At 39.9% G+C, this 17,928-nt stretch overlaps 1 protein-coding gene across 3 annotated transcripts in view; it reads right to left on the bottom strand.

Moving 5' to 3' along the window:
• The window catches only part of EPAS1 (endothelial PAS domain protein 1), a 130,807-nt gene that overhangs the window by 50,375 nt on the left and 62,504 nt on the right, over positions 1 to 17,928 (bottom strand). For all 3 annotated transcript variants that reach the window (XM_083361568.1, XM_083361567.1, XM_083361566.1), the window contains one exon: positions 1,826 to 1,977. In XM_083361568.1, coding sequence (XP_083217694.1) covers positions 1,826 to 1,977 — 152 coding nt within the window. The remainder of the gene's footprint in view (positions 1 to 1,825; positions 1,978 to 17,928) is intronic.

Genomic DNA, 17,928 nt, shown 5'->3' with positions numbered 1-17,928 from the left:
GGAACATGCACCACTGCATGGATCCAACCTCATATCGTTTCTCAGCAGGCCTTAATCAACCAGGTAAACAGACTGACAGTTATGAGGAGCCTATCAATTTCTTTGGAAATTTCCTTGAAGGCAGTCAAAAACTGCCCAGGTAACTGTTACTGTTTCTTCTGACTTGAAGAAATCAGTGGTGAGAATCCTGGTCCAGCAAGTTAAATAATCAACCACTGAAGGCTGACTCAGCAGGAGCAGATATGAGAGGAAACAGATAATATGGGACCAAATCCTGGCAGAATTTTGAAGTTTGAGGATGCATCAGAAGCTTTGGAGCATTGAGCATGGGGTTTCTTCTAGAAGCAAAGGCACAAGTATCCATAACTGAATTATATCACCACTGTGCTATTTAACAGGAACTGCCAGCAGCAACCTTCTTATTGGGAACTTGTCTACTCTTCATCTTTCTTCAATGATGCTCTTTCAAAACTCCTTAGAAAATCAAGGAGGTCTATGTGATCAGCAAACAGGGAAAACCCACATAGAAGCAATCTGGTCCCAACTCGCATGGTTCTCCCATTCCAGATGGAGATTAACGCCTCAGCTGAACTCCAAGAAAAACATGAATCTGGTCCATTAGTTGCCTGGGACAGTCTGATCAAATAGTGCCTCCCTTCCTGCTAGAGGAAGGGGCAGCCCCAGTTAGCTAACAAACAACCAACCAGAGAGTCATCTGATTCTGACAAAGGATGCTAATGCTAATTCTGATTCTGATGTTAATATTCTCCACCTTCAAATTATGTTGTAACTGTCCTGAGTTAAAAAGCAGATCTAGCACATTATTACCTCTGTGCATTGGGCTTTCAGTAACTTGGGTCAGTCTATGATAGTCATGGTAATCACATGAACTCCTCTGTTAATGCCACATTAAGGAAATTTATCAAATTATCAATCTTGAAGACTCTGTGGACATCTCAACAACAGAGTTGAGCACCTCAAACAATGAAGCTGTTGCATACCAGGAAATCCAGAAAGGAGCAACAGGTCCAACTGTTCTATCACAGGGATTAATATCCAGTTACCTGCAGTGCAAAATCTCTGAAAACCACTAGGGCTTCCTGAATGACAACTGCCACACCATCCTCTCTACTCAGGGATCACAGCTAGTGCTAAACCTGAAACCCACTTGGCTTACCTCAGAGAAAAAGACACTTCTCTTCAAGCCCACCCTTGTCTCAGTTACATATGCCACACTGACTGCTTCACCCATGATAAAGTCATGAATGAGAAACATTGCTACCACCAGCCTGGCTTTTAACAGCACCATCTGTAGACCAGGGTTGATCATCCTGTGAACTGTGTTGTACAGATCTGTCCTTAATAATAGTTTCAAACTCACCCAAGTCTCTAGTTGAACTGTAGACAATAATGGAAATCAAAATAAACCATCAACATGAAATGAAAAGATACAAGCCAGAAGGAAGATGCATGGCTGAATCCCACCTGCACAAAATATCTCACACTCTTTGTTCAGACTGATGGTATGATTTATTGGGCAGATATATGGATACATATCCCTATTCTTCTCCATTACACAATTGTATACATAGAACTTTTATGGCTTCAGAACATCTCCCTATGTCTTTAATCCTACAACAAATGCATTGGTCTCTCCATGGTGCAATACTGCAGGGACACCAGAATAGGTATCTTTCTGAGATATATAGAAAATATCTTCTTCAATCTTATTTTTTTTAAAAAATATTTACCATGAACAGAATGTGAGAAGGAGCAGAGAATCATATCCAGCTTGCTATGAAAAGTGAATAGACAATACTCTTACCTGTGTCAAACCCATATATTTGCTGATGTTTTCAGACAAAAAGATCATGTCTCCATCCTGTGTGATGACAGTGATAAAACCCTCTAAAGCTTTCAGGTACAAGTTATCCAGCTGCTGATCTGTCTCAATTTCTCTCTCATTGTGGGTGCAGACTGCAGGCATGGATTGTGGGAAACAGAGCCGAAAGGAAGTAAAATGGGAAATATAGTAAGCAACTAACAACCAAATCTTACTGAAAATCCATTTTTATATATATATATATATATATATATATATATATATATATATATATATATATATATATATATATATATATATATATATATATATATATATATATATATATATATATATTATAAAAATCATTTAACGGAATCTTATGCCTAGTTAGCCTTGAGTCCTACAGAGGACAGTGGAATGTACTGTATATTCTATTAAATACATATAAGACAGCACTAGAAATAGGAAATTGTCTACCTATTGTGTAGGAACATGACCAAAATAGCATTTAAATGGATTTCTATAGAAATTACATGTGATAATTAATATATTGTAGAAGGAGATGAATTTGGAAGTAATTCCTATAAATTAAATCTCAATATAATGTAAATCTTAGATTTTTAACAGATGGACTTTGATAAGATGCTAACTGTTAATGTCAAGGAACTGTAATTCTTTGATCTCCTGTCATGGTTCCGACAGATGAAACTCTTCAAAAGAACTTCAAGGCATTGTTTACCTTAAAGAATCTTTTATTCGAGAAACAAAGTATCAGCAGTACATAGTTAAAATCAAAAACGAAATTCCCCTCCCCTGGATACAAAGTAACAAAGCACAATTCCCTCCTCCAATAAACAGTCATAAATCGCATTCCCCAATTAGCTTGAAGTACGGGCTTTCTCCCCAGCTCTCCACCCCCCCCGAAAACTCTATTAACTGTGGGCCCAATGACCTTGGGTTCCCACGGCTGTATTATTATTGTTATGACTAGCTGGACTCCCATCCACCTTCCCCCTCCCAGCATCAACTAACTCTAAAAGTAATAGAGAAAAATGGCTGCATTTCCATCTGTTGTTAAAGCAAGAACATCCGATGTTAGCAGCATTGACATCTCTTTCTTCAAGCAAACTTCTTGCCTGATATAGTTGCTGGGAAAATACATGCATATTAAGAACATTATCAGTAACATTACCGATTGGAAAAAAATGGGATAATGCTAGTCTCCCCATGTAACCCTCCCCAAAGTTGACACAGTTACTTACTATTTTACCAGGACTAAATAAACATAATGGTACCATGTTTCAGTACCATACATGTAAACCAGATATTAAGCCATAGTAACCCCAACACAGAGTCATTACAGAAAAGAAAAATAGGAGATTCTGCACCTCGCCATCCATGACTTTCCATTTTTAGCCTGCCATTTTTAATTGTTATTTTCATTCCTTTTTTCATCTTGCCAGCTATTATTTCTTTCTTTTATTTTATATTTGTCTTTTATTTTTCTTAACTTTGCCTTTTCTTGCCTTCTTCTCTCACATACTTTCAAGCTACAGCAGCAAACAAATTGATTTTGTTTTAGTGCACCCTAGAAATGCAGAGGAACAAGTATTAAGAGCTAGGAAGACTTTGTTCCAAAGAATCACTAGTGACAAATTTAATAGGGGGCTTAAAGGTCACCATTGTTTTTGTTCCTTAGTTCTACTCTCTTATTTTGCAACATTGGGATACCAACATTGGCACCAGGCTCAAGGTTGACTCAGCCTTCCATCCTTCCGAGGTAGGTAAAATGAGGACCCAGATTGTTGGGGGCAATTAAGCTGACTTTGTAATAATGCCGCTTGGGGTGTGTGTGTGAAAGCCCTAATAAGCAGGCATATACATAGAATGAAGGCTACTGCTAAGCTTGTAAGCCGCCCTGAGTCTTCGGAGAAGGGCGGGATATAAATGGAATTAAAATAAAAAATAAATAAAATAAATAACAGCAAGGTAGATGTAAGAGTTATTGAGAATTGTATTTTCATACAACTACTAACTTATATAATATTTTACAAATAAATATTTTGTACACTTTCAGATCATCAAGGAAGTTCTAAAGTATGGTTCTGAAGGTACCTTATAGCTGTAGTAATGGTGTCAAGAAAAGAAGCTCAAAATGTGCTGAAGTTGAGGAGATGGGGTGTTCAAAACATGCTTGGGTATTTTTAAAATAGAAGAAAAAGAAAAGAATCAATATACCAATTGGTTGGTGAAGGTGCCAAAATTCAACTAGTTAATAGAGAGTAAGATTCTTGCCTCTACAGTGCTTGAGTCTCATTTGGCCATCTTTTGCCATTTAGTCTCACTGTCTCACTTGACTTAATTCAAAAGATTGTCACAAAGATAAAATCAAATAAAGTTGTCCTTTATATGTGTTAGACTTTCATGCAGGGAATGAAGAGAAGACAAATTAATTTCCTCAATGCAATCACATTGGTCATTGAACCAAAGACCAGGAAGTTAAATGGTTCACTGACATGGAATGAACGTTGCAGTGTGTAAGGCTTCCTTCTCATTTAGTTAGTTAGTTAGTTCAGACAGAGAAAGCACAACATGCAATGTCCCACATAGTTTTAAAAAGAATTTAGTAGACAGAATCCATGGAGAAGGGAGCCATCGGTCCATGTTACCTCTAACATTGCTGTGCAAAACTTCCATAGCAAAGGTTAATTATATGATATTGGGACAAAGCATAACATGCCGTGTGTGTATGTGTATGTAGGGAGGATTTGGATGTTAGAGGGCAAAAACAGATACTATGGTATTCATTGATCCATCAATCCTATTTCTAGGTAAGTAAGTGAAGAGATCTGGCTAGGAAAAGAAATATGGGTACAGTGTAAATGTCACCCTTATTCCATACATTGTCTCTCACCCTCGGCTAGTTGCCATCTTCCTCTACTCTTTGTTCCATTTCTTACTTTTGCCTTGCTTTTTCTTTTTCCTAGAAAAATGCTCTCACTGGATATGATCACTCCAATTGTTGTAATTTCCATTTAGCTCATTCTGTTGCCAATTATTTATTTATCAAATTTATATTTATTTATTTATTTATTTTATTACATTTATATACCGCCCTTTCCTGAAGGACTCAGGGCGGTTTACAGGGTAATTAAAAACCAAAAATACAAAAGTTAAAAACCAAGTTTAAAAAAGATTAAATTTATCCCTGTATAAATAAAACCCCAATTAAAATAAATTAATCCTCAGCCTGGGCCAGAGAGCTCGAAGAGCCAGGTCTTCAGGCCCCGGCGGAATGAACGGAGGTCGGGGGGCAGTCCTCAGCTCCACTGGCAGCTGGTTCCAAAGGGCAGGCGCCCCCACTGAGAAGGCCCTATCCCTGGGTGTTACCCGCCGGCAATCTCTTACCGGTGGCACCCTGAGAAGACCCTCCCTGTGGGAGCGCACTGGACAAAGGGAACTTGATGCCGGCAGCAGGTGTTCCCTCAGATATCCCGGACCCAAGCCATGTAGGGCTTTATAGGTATATAACCATCCATGTCACAAAATTGACACAAATATAAGGATATGGAACTTGACTCTATAGTATTTTTACATTACTGAATGTGGCACATCTGCCTTAGAGAGAGAGTTCTGGTAGATGTCAGTACCCTTCTTACTCCTCACATGAGCCTGGGAGATACATATTCAATGACAAACATACCAATATCAGAACTTTGGGTCCCAAAAATCATCAGGGCAATTTATATGTTCCTGCATATACTGGCAAACCATCTACATATACATTGCTGGTGCCTTTTGTAAATAAATGCAGATGCTCTATTTATAAAATAAATAGATTATTTCAGAGATATTAAAGGCTGGTCCAAGATTGTATGTATGTGATGGAGGCACTTAGTGGTGCTTTCACAAATACAGGACAATAGTATTTTCTGAATTCAACACTAATCCAGGGCAGCAAATTCAGTTAGGGTTAATGGCAGCAGTTTGCTGCCACTGACTCATTGTGCCCCTGGCTTGTGCTTATTCTCTGTTTCAATATATCAAACCATAGATATTGGCTGGATGAACATGTGTCACATATACACAGCATAAGTGCATGTGCAATGCTGGACAGCTGCCTTTTTCAATCTTTTCTTTGGCCTTATTCTTTTCATAGAGAGACCTTTCCCAACAAGACTGCCTGTGATGTAATGTGAAAAGTAATTAGGGATGGAAACCAGCCTGCTCAAGGCAGCAGGATGGAAGCATCTTTTGGAATCTAGTTTCAGAGAGCAGAAGTCAAAAAAGTGAATCTGATTCTCATTTGTACCTCCCATATATGGCAGCTACTTCCCTCTGACTACTATTACAGCCAGCCTATGAGAACAGAAAGGAAAGTAATGTGAAGACTTTGGGAAGCAGGAAAAATGATGAAATAGACTGAGAATTTCAAGCAGTTACTGGAACCATTGTCTTGAACCTCAATACACTTGAGCAGAGAAGGAAACACTTTATCTCACCCACCCATTCTACTGTGGCTGTAAAATGAATATTGTCTTATGCCGTATTTAAATAATTTCCTAATGACATTTTGTAACAAGTGCCAAATATAAGCTCCTTTTCTGAGAAAGGTATTTTCTAAATTAAGGTCTTTTGTTTGCTGTTTGCAGTCAGGTATTAGAGAGGTAGCCATAGGAATATATGTGTTCAGAACAATAGAAAATAGAAGTTGCAGAGAAACTCCAAGCCATGCCTATAGAAGTTCTTATAAAACAGAGCTGTGAATGGGAACCACAGGAGTTTACTTTAAGCTAAGTCAGGCCGTTGATTCAGGCAGAAGCCCTTTTCAAAATTGCCAGTCAATCCACTTTCAGGACTGCCCATTCACTAGTGACTGAAAGGCTTGCAGACAGTTAAAACAATAAAAAAGGAAAACAAATATGCTAGGAAGAACAAATCAGATGTATTATTATACCGCAGCTGGTACTTTGTGGGAGCAGTCAGAAAACTAACTCAGGGGCTGCTAGAACAGCCACATCTCAAACCCTTCCCTGAAGAACAACAGGTTTAGGGCCACAAGGACCCTTGGGGCAGTGTACTATCCATAGAGAGATCCAGTTTGGCATAGTGATTAAGGCATCAGGCAAGAAACCAGGAGACTGTGAGTTTTAGTCCCACCTTAGGCACAAAGCCAGCTGAGTGACCTTGGGCAGTCACTCGCTCAGCCCTAGGAAGCAAAGGTAGACCACTTCCAAAATTTTGCCAAGAAAGCCCTCGAGCAGTTGCTATGAATCAACAATGACTTGAGGGCATAAAAATAAACAAAAGCACCCCTATTCATAGAACAGGCATGGTACCTTTTCTGCCTACAAATTATGCACTTGTTTATTCATGAGTCTGCATTATTTTATTCAAGATACTCTGTGAAACTAGTCAAGAATATCTATGGAAATAGCCAAGAATGTCATTTATCTCCTATTACATTTAATTTAATGTTAGAAATCTCATCCTTTCTTATCAGACAAACAGGACATTTTAGGAATAACAGAGGCTAGAAGTGAGTATAAACTCCTATGGCAGACATGTCAAACACAAAGCCCGGGGGCCGGATCTGACCTGCGAAGTGGTTTCATGTGGCCCATGAAGCCATCCTGGAAACAGTGAGGGAATGGCCCCCGCTGCCTTGGCCCCAGCCCAGGCTCTCCAGGAGCCAATGTACAATTTTGTGGTGGCCATCCATGCTGAAACGCATTCAGTCTTAGCTCCACAAGGCTATCTGGAAACAGCGAGGGACCAGCCCCTGCTGCATTAGCCCCGCCCCCTGGGCGTGCACTGGGGAGGTGTCACCCTTTGTGAGGAATGAAGAAATGCACCATCGCTTGGAAGTGGCCAGCAAATGGCACTCTACTAGTTCACATATCTGGCTTGATGGGCTCTAGGGGAGGGGTTTCGGCAGGCAGCGGGGCACTCTCCTCACAGCACCGAGAGGCTGAGCCGGATGGCGCAAATCCAAAAAGAAAAACATCACCCAGACCCCAGCTTACCTGATTTCGGCAGGTAGAGGGGTGCTCTCCTCACAGCACTGAGAGGCTGAGCTGGGCGGCGCTAATCCAAAAAGAAGTGCACCACTGCCCAGGCCCCAGCCTGCCTGGTTTAAGCCAGCAGTGGGGCGCTCTCCTCACAGAGTCAAGAGCTGAGCTGGGTGGTGCGAATCTAATGAAAAGTGCAATGTTGCCTAGCCTGCCCAGTTTCAGCAGGCAGCAAGGTTCAGCCTCTTTGCACTGTGAGGAGAGCGCCTTGCTACCTGCTGAAACTGGGCAGGCTGGGGGCTGGGTGGCATTGTGCAGGTAACATTGACTCTCACACTGCTCATGGCGTCCCCTCCCCCAGAGGCCACCAAGCCAGATATGTGAAGTAGACGAGGGCCATGTGCTGGCCATTTCCAGGCGATGGTGCATTTCTTCATTCCTCACGAAGGGTGACACCTCCCCAGCTGCATTTCTTGCCTGTTTTTCTCCCTCCCTCATCTCAAATATTTTCCCAGCATTCTGTTCTTAGGAAGGAAGGAAGGAAGGAAGGAAGGAAGGAAGGAAGGAAGGAAGGAAGGAAGGAAGGAAGGAAGGAGAGGAACAGTCTGAGGGAAGTCCTGCCTTAGTCTTGCCTTACTGTCCTTTCACCATCCCCTTGCCCCCTCCTCCTGGCCTATCCTAGGGGTCTCCCATCCTATTGCTAAGGAAGCTTTGGATACAAAGCCCAGTCTCCTCACATGGAGAGGGAATGGGCCTCCCTCTGACTTTGCCCTCATACTCATCATGAGCAACCTGGCTAAGGAGAGCAAGCACAGCAGCAGCAGCCTTGAGGAGGAGGTAAGTGTAGCTGGGCACCCCCTAGAGCAGGGGTCAGCAACCTGAAACAGTGAAAGAGCCACTCGGAACCGGTTCCCTCCCAAAAGGAAAAACTGGGAGCCGCAAAAAATGTGTGCACATGTGCGTACATGCGCGCATGCGCAGAACAGGTTTTGACTGAAGAGTGGAGCCAAGGCGAGATATGCACCTACCCTGCATATTTGAATTGATTGGTTGAACGTTTTTAGTCCCACCTTTTTTTTTTTTGGACTGCACATGGCAGAGGACTGGGAGCCGCAGGAGACGGCTGAAAGAGCCGCATGTGGCTCCGGAGCCATGGGTTGTAGACCTGTGCCCTAGAGGAAGTGGTTTTGTGCTGCGGGTGCTCAAGGGCTGGGCTGGGCATTTGAGCTCTGCTGCCCAGGGCTCCAGGCAGCCCGTGCCACCATCCAGCCCCCCCACACACATGGCCTGAGAGGAACAGTGAGGCTCCTCCAGTGGACCATGCCTTGGCACTTGCCCTGGTCCCACCCCCTTCTGCCAGAGACCCTCAGATCTGTCCCACACCTGCTCAGGCCCCCACAGGCACCCTTGACGAGAACGATGTAGAGCTGGCCACACCCACTCCAGCCACGCCCACCCAGTAGGCTGCGCCCACGCTGGCCATACCCACCTGGCCCCCTGAAGGCAACCACAATGCTGATGCAGCCCTCAATGAAACTGAGTTTGACACCCTTGTCCTATGTTATGCTGATAATATATTTTTGTTTAATATTCAACAGTTTATGAGTCTACTCAATTAAATTACAGCAAGTTTAATATATCTTTTATAAACTCTAATATTTCCATGAAAATGTGAAAAAAAAATTAGGATGTTACTTTTTGCTGGGATTCTTGTATCAGAAATACTTATTTCAAGGAAATTTTTTAATATATAAAAATCCTTATCTCAGATCAAAATAAATATAAATACATGTATAAAAATTATACCTACCTACATAGGGAAAGATTAATGTTATAAAACATAATATTATTTCAAGATTGAGGAGAAGAACAAACCGCTAGATCAGGGATGACCAACTTGGCAACTTTATTACTTGTGGACAGTCAGCCATGGAATCCTCCAAGAATTCTGGAGTTGAGGTCCACAGCTGAAGTTGACAAGGTTGGACACTCCCACCCTAGATTATCTAAATTAGGTTTATTGTTATAACTTTCTTGATTTTCAGCTTTATTTATTGGACATATATTATGGCTAAATGTTTTATGGCATAAGCAGTCAGGTAAAAAGAAACCACTATGTCTATAATTAAAAAGCCTCATGGCATAAGCCTTATTTGGTAGTCATGGGCAAGCAGGGGCTTTAATACTTTAGATCAGTTTATAAACCATTCTAGGTTATTACAAGGGGAATATGCATTGCTCAAAATGGCAATATATTCCATTAAAAGATCTGAATTCATGATTTTGTCCAGATGCATTATCATTAAAACATCTGACTTAAACTATTTTTAAATAAACTACTACAAAAATTATTTTAACTAATTATTTGTAACACCCACTATAACAAAGCTGGGCTTGAAATAATGGTAAAGTATGCTTCTTATGATCTTAAGTGCGAGTAACTCAGAGTTTCTTTTTCAGTGTTATTAGACAAAATATATATATAAAATTGACTGGCAACTTTGTTCTCCTGGAAGTAGAAAATACACAAGGGAACATATATGTTAGGGGGGTATCCTATTAATATCTCATTCTTGTGTAATATCCATTGGTTTGTGATGTGATATTAATTTATTTTTATTACTATTAATTATATTTAAAGAGATTTTTATAGAGTAAAAACAATTCAAACTTAAAGATAAAAAGACAAGTAATAACTAAATAAGAAATAAAAAAGAGAATACAGAAAAGAAAGAAAAATTTAAAAAGTAAAGAAAGCAAAGCAAAAAAGTTGCTTTTCAATAGTGGAAAGACACTGACACTTTAAGACCCCAGATTTAAATTTTAGATTAATGATATATGTTCTGTTTCTTCCATATCTACAAACTGGGTCTTGGTGCGATGGAAGTCATATCAATGTTATTTTGCATAGTCAAAGTTTAACTATCTATTAAAAAACTGGGCTGAGTGACATTCTTATTCTAAATTAAATATACTAAGCTTTTTTGCACTGTTAACTGTTCATTTTATTTTTTTACAGTACATTAAAGCATACAATAAAATAAGAATAAATAAATCCATGGACCTACTGGAATGGATACATTTTTTTATTTCTATCACATAGTGAACAATTTTTTTTTTGCAGTGTATGTTTGTGTGGCATAGCACAGCTACAGTGTTGAAGATAATATTTGGGTAGGAATACACAAATCACTTGACTTAATACTGAAAGGTTGTGCTATATTTGAAAATGAAAGCCTTGTTCACAAAGAAAATTATCAGTTATGGAGAGTCAGTAAAAGTTCTAATAATCCATATATAAACAAGGCCTCGTCTTCTTAGGGGAAAATGTCTTCTGAACTATTTAGAGAAGATATTTTTTTCATGCTGAAAATAACCTTTGTAAACAAGTTTTGATTGATTCTTACTGTCAGGATGTACATGGTTCTAAAGGAGAAGAACATGTTTCCACAGATGCTTATTCATTTCCTGTACTCCAACTTCTTGGAATGTAGCTAAGAGTTAATAATCAGATTCTCTGTCCAAAAGTAAATGATTCAAATGAAATCCAAATCTGAAACTCAAATTTAGAAAAAGTGTCTACATTTATTTGTGTGCATTTTATTTTATTTAAATGACACCATCCTAATATAAAACTGTATCATGGATGGTATCAATCTATCCTTCTTGACTGAAAAGTTCATTAAAATACTGGAAAGATGGGGAAGTAATGTAAAAATCATCACAAAAATTACAAGGAAAAATGTGTGTTAAGATTAAATACATTTCTGCAAATGCTCCAAAAGTAATTCCATTTCTATGGGCCATTAACCTATGATCCATAGTCTCATTCAGCTACAAGGGCTGCCACGATGTTTAGTTTGTTCTGTGCCTGGATCCTCCCAAGGTACTTCGTCTTCCTCATCCCCAGGAACAATAGTGAGACATTTGTGCAAGGACACAAAACTGCTGGATAACAGAAACAAGCATTGTGGATGTGAGAGAGTAACCTTCAATCAGTTGTTAAAGCCAATTTATTGTGGGATCAGCTATGGTATTCCTTGATTTGCTCAAAAGACAACCCTTATATTTATAGAGGTAAAGCTCTGCAAAGCTTCTAGGTGAGCCATTTTCCTAGGTGGGAACCTACCTGTCTCATCTTCCAGATTTTGCTCTCAACCTTTCCCATCTCTTCAAAGAAATTTATTCTATCCTTGGTTTTTTTATAGATGAATCACAGAAAATGGCAGTCTTGCATCTCTTCCTGAAAACAACTCTTCTTTATTGAAACAAAAATCCTTACTAAACAACTGCATAGAAGCTGAATAAAATCATGTTAGGGGTTCAGTGTGATATAAAACATTTCTTTATTTTCTCCTTTTGGAAAATGAGGAAGAACAGTTTGCCTTGTGGATGCTGAGTGGATCAATGTTATTTATGGTGAAAATAATTGTGGCCAAGCTTTAAACTGGTTTTGTAAGACTGACGAATAGAAATGTTGGCAAAATATCTGTGTTTAAAAGAAATAAATAAAAGAGTTCAAGTAGGGAATAAATCATTAATTAGTGTAGGAAAATGATATGCTAGTAAATGCATTAAAAGAGTACTAAAGTTGCTACACAAATTGTTTAGAAAAGTATGTAAATTGTGGAAAACTAATAAAATCTGCTCAAAGAGCAGGTGGCAGTTGCAGATAGGAGAGCTGTGTTGTGTGCCAGTTGCACTCTTTCCTGTAACAGACATCCCTGCACTCAGGCACTCAAGCCCTAGTCATCTCATGTTTGGACTACTGCAATGTACTCCGCATGGGGTTGCCCTTGAAGACTATTTGGAAGTTGAAACTGGTGCACTGTGGGGCCCCTAAAATGGTCGTGTTACACCATTGTTGTGTGAGTTCCACTGGCTGCCAGTTTGCTTCCAGATACAATTCAAGGTGTTGTTTATTACCTTTAAAGCCCTACAGGGCATGGGTCCAGGTTATTGGAGGTTACAGTCTCACCCAATAGGAGTAGCCGCCCCATCCATGCTGGCATGCTGTGGGCCCCATCTGTCAAAGAATCTGAAGACCTGGCTTTGCCAGCTGGTTTAGAGCTCCATCAGGGGAGTATCACACTGGAGGTGGTTGATGGATTAAGAGAAAACCCCACCTCACCCTTGCACATCCTGCTCCCTCCCCCCATTTTTTATCTGCAATTTTACTTTTGATTGTAATTTATTTATTTATTTATTTATTTATTTATTTATTTATTTATTTATTTATTTATTTATTAAATTTTTATACCGCCCTTCTCCCGAAGGACTCAGGGCGGTGAACAGGGCATATAAATAAAAATACAAAAGTTAAAAAAAGGATTAAATAATTGCCCAATTAAAACAATCAGAATATAAAACCCATTAAAACCCTAACACTCCCCCATCAGGCCAGGCTAGCTTGTTCGAATAAATGGGTCTTTAGCCCACGCCGGAAGGAGCGAAGATCCGGTGCCGTCCGGAGCTCAACCGGCAGTTGATTCCATAAAGCCGGGGCGCCCACAGAGAAGGCCCTCCCCCTGGGGGCCACCAGCTGGCATTCTCTGACCGGAGGCACCCTGAGGAGGCCCTCTCTGTGGGAACGCACAGGGCAGAGGGGAGTCGATGCCGGCAGCAGGTGGTCCCCGAGGTATTCCGGACCCATGCCATGTAAGGACTTAAAAACCATCACCAAGACCTTGAACCTCACCCGGAAGACAACTGGCAACCAATGCAGCTCGCGGAGCAAAGGTGTAACATGGGAGTACCGGGAAACTCCCAAGACAACTCTCGCGGCCGCATTCTGTACCAGTTGGAGCCTCCGAGTGGTCTTCAAGGGAAGCCCCATGTAAAGAGCATTGCAGTAGTCCAGACGAGAGGTCTATTTTATTGTTTTAGAAATATTTATGGTTTATAGTTTTTAATGTTTTAAGCTACCCCAAGCAAGATGGGTGGCAAATAAATCTAATAAATAAGTAAAAATAAAATCTGTATGATGAACATTACAGATTTTCCAAGGTGGTTTTCCTTTTTATGTTTTGCTGGGAAATTAGGCAATACAGAATAGTACTTACCTTATACAGCACCTGAAATTAAGCTTGCAAGTATTAGTTTGTGGAGTTTTTATACCCTGATATTAGATGCAGGAGACAATGAAAAGAAAAAGAATGAGAAGAGAATATACAAACCTGGCCTCTCATTCTTTTGATTCACACTCTCATTCATTGACATACAGCCTCAATTGTCATATAAGCTCAGTTATCTTTACTCAGAATTAACCCGCAGTTCATCTGTGGATTTATTGCCAAATATGTCTTGCAGTGGTCAAGTTAAATTGTTCATTTATATAATTTAGAAAATCCTGTGCATTGTCTTAGAAACACTATATGCCAGTTGATCCAATATCTGACAAGAATTAATATTAATTATAAACAGGACCAGCTGTAGCCCATGCTAGCTTTTTGGCTCTGCTAAATTCAGGCATCTTCTCTCTCAACTCACTTTTCTGGAACAGCTTCCTATCTGTTTCCTATTTTTCCCCATTACTTTTACCACAAATAGCCACAGGGCAGAGGGAGTTTCCTCCAGCTGCCGAGAGAGGGAGGGAGGGAGGGAGGGAGGGAGGGAGAGAGGGAGGGAGGGAGAGAGGGAGGGAGGGAGGGAGGGAGGGAGGGAGAGAGAGAGAGAGAGAGAGAGAGAGAGAGAGAGAGAGAGAGAGAGAGAAAGGGGGGGGGAAGAGCAGAAGAAGGAAAAAGAAATGAATTTTAGTAGAGCCCAAGTCTTTGTTGCTAAACATTTGGCAAAATGGGCAGCATAGAAGTTTGATAAATAAATAAAAAATGATCCTTCAGAAAAATGATCAATATAACCTTTGCTTGCTTAGCCTAAACTGTAAAGAGAAACATTCTCTGGAGCTGTCTCTGCTAGGGACAGGCAATGTGGTGCCCACTGCCCCTAATGAGCCAGTGGATACCTCCCTTGAGGCCTAGGATGTTCCCCATGAAACATGACTTCACTTATTTCCTTTGATGCTTTTAAGTTAAAAATATAAAAGGAAGGAAATATGCTGCAAAACAAAATACCATATTTATTTAAGAATGTCTCAAGGCTTCACATGGGACAATATACGGTACATTCTTAGAAAATAAAAATGGGAGAGTCAGCCACAAGAGATACGCACACCTGCCCAGAAAAAAAATGTAGACACTATCCTGGGGAGTTAATGTGGAATAGCAAGGAGCAATCTCACTAATTTGCTTTATAATTAAAAGGTGTTTTGTGACTCACCAGGGCAGCTATTTTATCAACAGCAAAGTTTCCTTGCTTTTATATTGTTGTTCTATAACATATTGTCAAAATTGTAGTCAGTAACCAAAAAGAGCATTTTCTTCTGTCCTAGACCATTTCAAGTTAATCGTCTGGCTTATTTGGGGCAATCTAAAATGCTGAGTAGAGTTGATTTTTTCTTAAATGGAAGAACACTTCAGAAAACCAATGCTATAGTTTTAGACAGGCAAACTGGAAAATCATCCTGAAAGAGAGGACTAGTAAACCACTTCTATAGCACACCAATAAAGCTTCATGAATATTTTCGTTAAATCAACAGGAGTTCAGCTCAACTTGAAGAAGTCTCCGTATGACTTTTCAGGTCTACTATTGCCTCTTGCAGGCCAGGGTTTGTAAACTCAAAGCCATATGAACGTGGGCCTTATCTATGTTGATTTGCATTATCCAAGCTAAAATGTCAGAATTCACTTGCATTTCATTTTGTTTTATATATTTGTTTGGTTGACTAAGTTCTAGAAGCTTAACTTTTCGTTAGACTTGCAGGAGATAAAGACTTCAGGGACACACACTACTGTACCTGCACTGGTTCATGTCCCTCACCGGTATTTCTTCCCAAAAGAACATCTGAACAAAGCTATTCAGATTAAAATTGCAAGTTAGTCTTTCTACAACTGGAACTTTCTGTCTTCATACAACAAAGAACAAACCCTTGCCCACAACTCCAGAGGTTCATGCTACTTTAGATGGCTACCAATTAACCATCCATAATAGAGCAAATTGATAACTAAAACAACAGACTAAAAGGCATGATTGTTTAAAAGTAAATATAATTACAATATAAACAAAAATATGGTACATCACATTATGTAATGGGGGTCTCCCGATACTCCCATGTAACACCTCTACTCCGCGAGCTGCATTGGCTTCCGGTTGCCCTCCGGGTGAAATTCAAGGTGCTGGTTATCACCTATAAAGCCCTACATGGCCTGGGTCCAGGGTATTTGAGGGAACACCTGCTGCCGGCATCAAACGCCCTTCGCCCAGTGCGCTCCCACAGGGAGGGTCTGCTCAGTGTCCCGCCGGTAAGAGATTGCCGGCGGGTGACACCCAGGGATAGGACCTTCTCAGTGGGGGCGCCTGCCCTCTGGAACCAGCTGCCGGTGGAGCTGAGGACTGCTCCCGACCTCCGATCATTCCGCCGGGGCCTGAAGACCTGGCTCTTTGAGCTCTCGGGCCCAGGCTGAGGAGACATTCATTTTAATTGGGGTTTTTAATAGTACAGGGTTGATTTAATATTTTTTTAAATTGGGTTTTAACTTTTGTATGATTGATTTTTAACTCCCTGTAAACTGCCCTGAGTCCTCAGGGAAAGGGCGGTATATAAATGCAATAAAATAAATAAATAAATAAATTATAATATTCCCTCTCTGCTTAAATCTTCCATTGAGATGCTAAGTGTTGATGATGAAATTTAAAGAACTGGCAATTTCTTCATGCATGAATTACACTTTATTATTTATGTTTAAACCAGACTTGAATTGGGTAGCTGGATGAACAGAGGATATCTTCAAAGAAAGGATTATCCTATAAAGTAGATGATGTAGCCTAATTCAATGGCTGCATCTATTGGATTTCTGGCAGTTACTGCATGATTAAATGAGCAATACCTCTATAAAGAATTTCAGGGAGGAATACCAGTCAAGCCAAGAAACCAAGAAGAAAATAGGAACAATATTCTACAGCTATTGTTCAGTTAGCTTCCTGCAATAGTAATCTCAGCCAGGGCACCAGACCCCCAGTCTGAAGGTTTCCTTCCCAGCATTCTTGTTCAGCCGCCTACTGTGAAAAATCAAAGGGAAATGGGTTACTAAGTAAAGAAGGAACCAGAATAAAGCAAGGTTTGGTATACTGCACTCTTTTGAACTCTAAGACATGGGAATAACATTTCCTATTGTGAAATTATATAAAAGATCATATTCAGACCTTTAGATGGCTTTAGTGAAGCATACATTTTAGTATTCTAAAAAACATGAGGATTGCAGAATTAATCGTTGTTGTTGTTCTTGTTAGCAATATATATGAAATAATTTCCTGATGTTCATTTTGATCAGATAAGAAGCACTTTAATATAATTCTTTAATATCTGATACAGCAGATTTTCCAATAATAATTACATTTATTTATTTCATTTTTTCCTGAAATAAAGTTCTATGTATAATATAGCTATATTTCTAAACCTCCAAATCTTTATTACAAGCTAAGGTTTAAGCTTGAAAACTCTTCCTTGTTTCATGTAAAAGATTTAACTTAAATATTATTTTTATAAGGGAATGCTACAGAAATGTGACAAAGCAGCAAAAAGTTTATTATCAGCATAAAATATAGATCAAACAATGGAAATGTTTTGATTATTTTAAAGTAAATTACTCATCATTTCTATGTTAATATTAATTTGCTGTTGTTAGTTGCGAAGTTGTGTCCGACCCATCGCGACCCCATGGACAATGTTCCTCTAGGGCTTTCTGTCCTCTACCATCTTCTGGAGTCCATTTGGGCTCATGCCTACTGCTTCAGTGACTCCATCCAGCCACCTCATTCTCTGTCGTCCCATTCTTCTCTTGCCCTCAACCTTTCCCAGCATTAGGCTCTTCTCCAGTGAGTCCTTCCTTCTCATTAGATGGCCAAAGTATTTGAGTTTCAACTTCAGGATCTGACCTTCTAAAGAGCAATCAGGGTTGATCTCCTCTAGGACTGACTGGTTTGATCGCCTTGCAGTCCAAGGGACTCACAGGAGTCTTCTCCAGCACCATAGTTCAA

This window comes from Vipera ursinii (genome assembly GCF_947247035.1).
Source record: "Vipera ursinii genome assembly, chromosome: 1".
In the NCBI taxonomy this organism is placed as follows: domain Eukaryota; kingdom Metazoa; phylum Chordata; class Lepidosauria; order Squamata; family Viperidae; genus Vipera; species Vipera ursinii.
This window is presented reverse-complemented; position numbering and strand designations above follow the sequence as displayed.